General features: G+C 43.5%; 1 protein-coding gene across 1 annotated transcript; it reads right to left on the reverse strand.

Moving 5' to 3' along the window:
* Positions 1–3434: 3434 nt before the first annotated feature.
* Positions 3435–5297, reverse strand: LOC145396362 (zinc finger MYM-type protein 1-like). Its single transcript, XM_080269758.1, has one exon. It carries the CDS (start codon positions 5295–5297, stop codon positions 3435–3437), a length of 1863 nt encoding a protein of 620 aa, XP_080125884.1.
* Positions 5298–5955: the final 658 nt, after the last annotated feature.

A 5955-nucleotide genomic window follows, 5' to 3' on the forward strand; every position in this document is an offset into this window, starting at 1 on the left:
TGTCCCTGCCTGGCATCTATTAGAGGAAGGTGGCTCGTGTATACGTACCAAAAATCACGTGCGAAACTTGAAAAATGTGTAAATGAAAGACCTTGCAATTGCGGGGTGTTTATATACGTCAACAGGAGTCACAGTGACAAAACATTCGGACGTATATATACGTCAACAGGACACGGTGGGTTAATCCTTTTTTATCAGATTTTTTTTAATTCAGAAGAGAATCATCTGCCACCATGGTATCAGCAGGAAAATACTACCAAAAGTTTCCATCCCAGGGAAGAAATTAATTGTACTTTTTACTATTCCCTTGGTACTGGAGAGAGACGCCATCGTTTGGTGGCACTGAAATAACTGGGCGGCTTCATTGCCAGATTATACTAACATCCCTCAATTCCCTCCCTATCTACCAAGCAAAGGATGGTGAACTGCAGAAGGAGAGCAGCTTAGCCAGCAAACCCCTGGGTTCATGTGTCATATGAACTTGGGACCAAAACAACAACAACCTCCTCCTCCTCCTCCTCCTCCTCCAACTATTACTACTACCACCACCACCATCATCACCACCACTACTACTACTACTGCTGCTGCAACTTCCTACGAACTTCTAAGTACTACAACTTCTACTACTACTATTACTACTGCTACTACTACTGCTGGTGCTGCTTTTGCTGCTGATGCTGAGTGGTAGATGGTGGCGACCATCATCCACTCACTTGATATAATGATACCAATTTCTTCCTTCGCCTTTCATTCTTTTTCTGTGTCTGCCCTCCTATCTTTCCATTTCTCCCATCCTTTCTGTCACTTTTTATTACTCTTCTCTCAATTTCGCGTGGCACTACGTTGTGTGACAGGCATAATGATAACCTGTAACCCAGAAAACCATTTACAATGCTGGATGGTAATTATATAACCAAATAATGGACTGATGTGGAGCCTGCTACCCGTATGGTGCCCATGGTAATTGGGAGGAGAGATGTAAATGTGGCGTCCACACAGGAACCAAACTTCCTCACTCTTTCCCGCATCTTGCTGTGGAAAACCACAAAAGAACATTGATTCACTGCACGGAAGGGGATTGCAGGGGCGGTTGCTTGCCTGCGGTTGATGGGTCTCCAAGGTCCAACAGACCGGGGTTACTCAACAATAGTAACAACTGCAACTATGACTGTTACTATATACTGCTCAATTACTATTTACTGCTACTACTACTACTATTACTAGTACCAGTAACGCCATCATTACCACTACCACTACTGCTCCCACCAACACCACCACTGCTGCTGCTGTTCCCTTAGTTCTTTGTGATAGTTTTGTTCTCCATGGTATGTGAGAAGGTTGGAAGGGGAGTGGGTGACGGGGAGTCTGATGATGAGGTCAAGGGAAGGTGTTGAGAGATTTATAGATGAGGGAAGCAAGAATTGTAAGAACAGCCGCTGATGGTGAAGGAAAGAGTGACATGCAGGCTACATATTTCTGTCCACTCCCTTTGGGATTGAAGCTTTTTTTTTTTTTTTAACATATTTGAAGACGCAGTAGATAAGTCCAGCTTTTTCTAGTATGACTGATTGTTGGCGAGACTAGGATGTGGATTAGTGCTTACTTTCTTGCCAGCTTACTGCTCAACTGCTGAAATGAATGTATCTAGGCTGCCTAAATGTCGCAAACTCTGTGTTACGTTGTCAGCTCGAGGGCGTTTTCGTACCTGTGTCTTTCTACTGTCACATGATTTTATTCAGCCGAGATTTTTCGAGACACAGGAATGAGATAAAACCTTTTAGTAACCAATGAGCTATTACTTGTTGTTGGAAAGTTGGGCAAACTCATCGGGAGGTAGAAAACTGTTACTGAATAGACTCCACCATCCTGAAGGATTTAAATTCAGAATCGAAACTCAGCTCTCTCGCACCACACAGCCCTAAAAATCGGCCGTCCTTTGTGATGGATTTTATAGTTCATGGTTATGGTGTTAGTCTGAATGGAGCTGCATCATGAGGATGCTTGTGCGATTTGAGAATGTCAGTATGTGTGTGTGTGTGTGTGTGTGTGTGTGTGTGTGTGTGTGTGAGAGAGAGAGAGACAGACAGACAGACAGACAGACAGACTGAGAAATGATTAAGTGCAAAATAAAAACTATATACACAAAGAGATATGAAATAAGGAAGAAAAGAATGGGAAGGAGAAAAAGACAAAGAAGCCATTAGACATGAAGTAAGATAAACTGAATAGAGAAAAAGGAAAGACAAAAGAAAACAGCCGTACGTGGGAAGTAATTGAAGCATGGTAAACAAGTTAGACGAGAGGATGAATAACAGTGATAAAGAGAAGAGCAAGAGAAAAGAAATGGCATAGAGAGGCGACGCATTTAAGACAGTGCAGAGAGAGGAGGCAACGATAATGGGGCTATAAGGAAAGATGAGTGGATGGGGAAGGAAGCGGAGACGAAGAAGGAATGAGAGGCAATTAGATAAAGTTAGAGTTGAGGCGAGGGAAGAAAGCAGTGGCGGCGCCAGGAAATTTTCATTGGGGGGGCTGAGGAGGGGCTGGGGTAAAATGTGGGGGGGCTTCACAAAATGTCATCAAACTGAAGTGTTGATGGAAAATTGGTATGTACATATTCATAATATCCGAATGTACTGAGGTTCATTTTAGGCACCTGTACTCTTTGAAACTGCGGTGTTAATGTATAACATTTCTTATCTCATCAAAAATTCTGCCAAATGAAAGACATAAAACTAGCAAGGAAATTCAGATTAATGTATACGCAACATAATAACATTTATTATTTCCAGTTTATTCCATAAGATTGAAGTTTAACTCAATTAATTTAGACATCATGTGTAGGCAAGCAGTTAACATGACAGAAAAAAATTCTATGTTATGAAGTTAATACAATCTGAAGAATCAGAAGAATTTTTAAATCAAGGTGTAACGACTGTCACGTTACTTTAAAACTATGCGCCTGTTCTGGTGATTGGCAGCAAATGTGTCTATAATGGCATCAATGTTCAGCTGTTTGGCCCTCCTAGAATTAATTGATATTACAGCAAGGTTGCTGGTGCGGTTGTTGCCACTGCTGTTCCTCAAGTATGTCTTGAGGAGTTTCAGACATGAGAAGCTCCTCTCACAGGCAGCTGAGGTGACAGGGAGGGTCACTGCAATGCATACAAGTTTATACAGATCTATAAAGGCGTCCTTGTATGGCTCCAGCATGGCTGCGAGCTCAAGTGGTGTGGACACTTCCAGGCCATTGTCTCTCTTCCTAGCTATTAGTCTTGTCAATTGGTGGACCTCCACTGCAAGATCACCCTCTGCCACTCCATAATTGGCTGCCATTCCTGACAGCACTTTTTTGTCCAGAAATGTAATGTGCTTAGGATTCAAGGCAGCAGCACCCATCAGAACATTACAGGCATCAGATGAAAATCGCCTGCTCAGCTCATTGAGCATTCTATGATGGCATAGAAGGTCTTTCTCCTGGCATCTGGTATAGCTCCATCCCTCTGACCTGTACTGGATGTTATGATGAATTCATCCAGGTGTCTGGGAGCAGATCGTTGTCTACCTGGACGCTCAGTCTCAGTGCGTATCCCAACTACCTTGCACAAATCCTCAGCAGCCTCCTCTAACTCCTTCCAGGCAGCTTCAGTCCTCATTTCTGTCAGCCCAGACATGACAGACTGCATCAAGTCCTCTGCAGAGGCCAGCTGAAGGTCAGGTGACTGGAGGTGGTTTGACAGTTGTTTGGTCATCAGTAACACTTTTTCCATGGCCATCAGAATTGTCACAAATTGCTGATCTAGCAGGATGCACAGGCCCTTTGCCTCAGTGGCTCTGTGTGCATTGTCTCCCTCCATGAGACGTTTCAAGGTTGTCACTATGGCAGGTAGGGTTCTTTTCACTGCCAGACAAGCAGCATGTTGGGAGGTCCATCTTGTGTCAGACAGTTGCTTTAACTCTATGTGCTGCCTTGTGGGATTTAATTCTTTTTGCACCTTTATAAATTCTTCATGTACTACTGACGTAGAGAAGAACTTGTACAAGCTCTGTATAGCCACAAAAAACTCTGCTGCAGCCTGGATATTGTGTACACAATCAACGAGCACAAGGTTGAGCCTGTGAGCATAACAGTGGACATACACAGCCTGTGGTACCTTTCTCCTAAACCTCTCCTGTATACCACTGATGTGCCCTGACATGACTGCAGCTCCATCGTAGCACTGGCCAATGCAGGCGTTGTGGTCAATACCACATTTGGCCAGGGTCTCCAAGATCTTGTTGAGCAATGAGTCTGCATCCAGACCCTCGGCTGCTGTGAAGTCAAGGAACACCTCATGAAGGGTCTGTTTGTGGAGATACCTCACCACAATGGACAGCTGTTCTTGTTTGCTGACATCCTTGGTCTCATCCACCATTAGGGCAAAATGCTCTGCTCTTAGGACCTCGTTGCTGATGTCCTCTCTGATTATTGAAGCTATGATGGCGAGCAGTTCATTTTGGATATCGTGGTGCGTATATTTAGCATTGCCAGGACCACCACTCAGTTTCTTTTTGACAATGTCATCATACCTGGAAATCAGGTCCAGCAGTTCCAGGAAGTTACCTTTGTTGCCAGAATCAGTGTCTTCCTTGTGACCTCTTTGGGCAACATTTTGGCAGGCTGTGTAGAGCAGTACGTCTATTACTGCTCTAATGTAATGTCTGTTTTCCTTTACAGTTTTTTCATGGTTGGTATTAAAAGCATGTAGGATCCTAGAACCTGTTGTTTTCTGCATCTTAAACTCTGCCCAAGCTTGCATAAAAAACTTGTGTCCTGCTGAATTATCATGAGACTTCAGAGATGAGGTTGCCTTCTTCCAGTTCCGAAAGCCGTCATGGGTGAAGGACTTCTCACATATGCTTAAGTGTACATGACCGAAATGACGACATGCAAAGCAGAATGCAGCATCTAGGGTCGTGGAGTACTCCAGCCACGAATGATGATCACGCCAGTTCTTGTTGAATGACCTTGACTGGCCACTGTATTCTGTGGCTGGGTATCTCTTCAAGTCTGGACAGGTGGGACCACTATCTGGAAGCTGGCTCAGGTCCTTGGGTCCAGGTAGTAGTTTCTCACCATGGGTGTGAGAAGTGCCCTCTTGTGGCTGGGGTTCTGCACTAGCCTCACCTAGTAAGGCTGCAGACTCACAATCATGATCACCACTGTCCAGGTCCTCATTAACAGCAGGTGTGTCTGTAGGAGGATCATCATCTCGCAGCCTCTTCTTGGGAATCTTGGGTAACAGGTAGCGTTCCATGATCAACCCGGCCTATGTGATCAAATATGATAAACCACCATCAGTTACTTTCATAAACAGGGAAAACAGCATAAACAAGCACACAGATCACAGAAGCATAAAACTGCATATTAGCATTACAACAGACCAGATATTTTCACACTATTTTATTCTTCCTTCCACAGCTTCTTATAATCTTATAGTAGCCTATATACCTTTTTAAGTAGAAAAAAATCAACTTACACCATACCTGTAAATCAGTGCAAGACGAAAACCACAACTAATAAGCTCAGCTGCTCAGTAATTCAGTGTCTACTGCACTAAGCAATTAACAGCCAACAGACTCGGAGATCTACACACAACCGCGTCGCGTGGTAGATTGGTCTGGTAGCTGACAGGAATCGAACAGGAATGGCTCATCGTGCACTCGATTCGTGAATGCTGGGCTAGGCTAGGAGCCTAGGACCATGTAGGCCCTATAGCAGTGTGAATCCTTTACTTCATTTTAATCAAATATATTCAAATTTATTAACTTCCTGCCTCGAATTATGACATAATCGACATTCAATTATATTTCTGAAGACGAGATAATAATCGTACAGTCGTAATACACTAAAAGAATGGCTAATGTAGTTTAATAAAATAATGCTGTATTTTACTTTCACTTATCATTTTCATT

Source organism: Coenobita brevimanus, chromosome 4 (genome assembly GCF_032717465.1).
Source record: "Coenobita brevimanus isolate Jiangsu-jjx chromosome 4, ASM3271746v2, whole genome shotgun sequence".
In the NCBI taxonomy this organism is placed as follows: domain Eukaryota; kingdom Metazoa; phylum Arthropoda; class Malacostraca; order Decapoda; family Coenobitidae; genus Coenobita; species Coenobita brevimanus.

Coding starts and splice junctions, on each gene's coding strand:
- LOC145396362 (XM_080269758.1), bottom strand. CDS start 5,297: ATGGAACGCTACCTGTTACCCAAGATTCCCAAGAAGAGGCTGCGAGAT.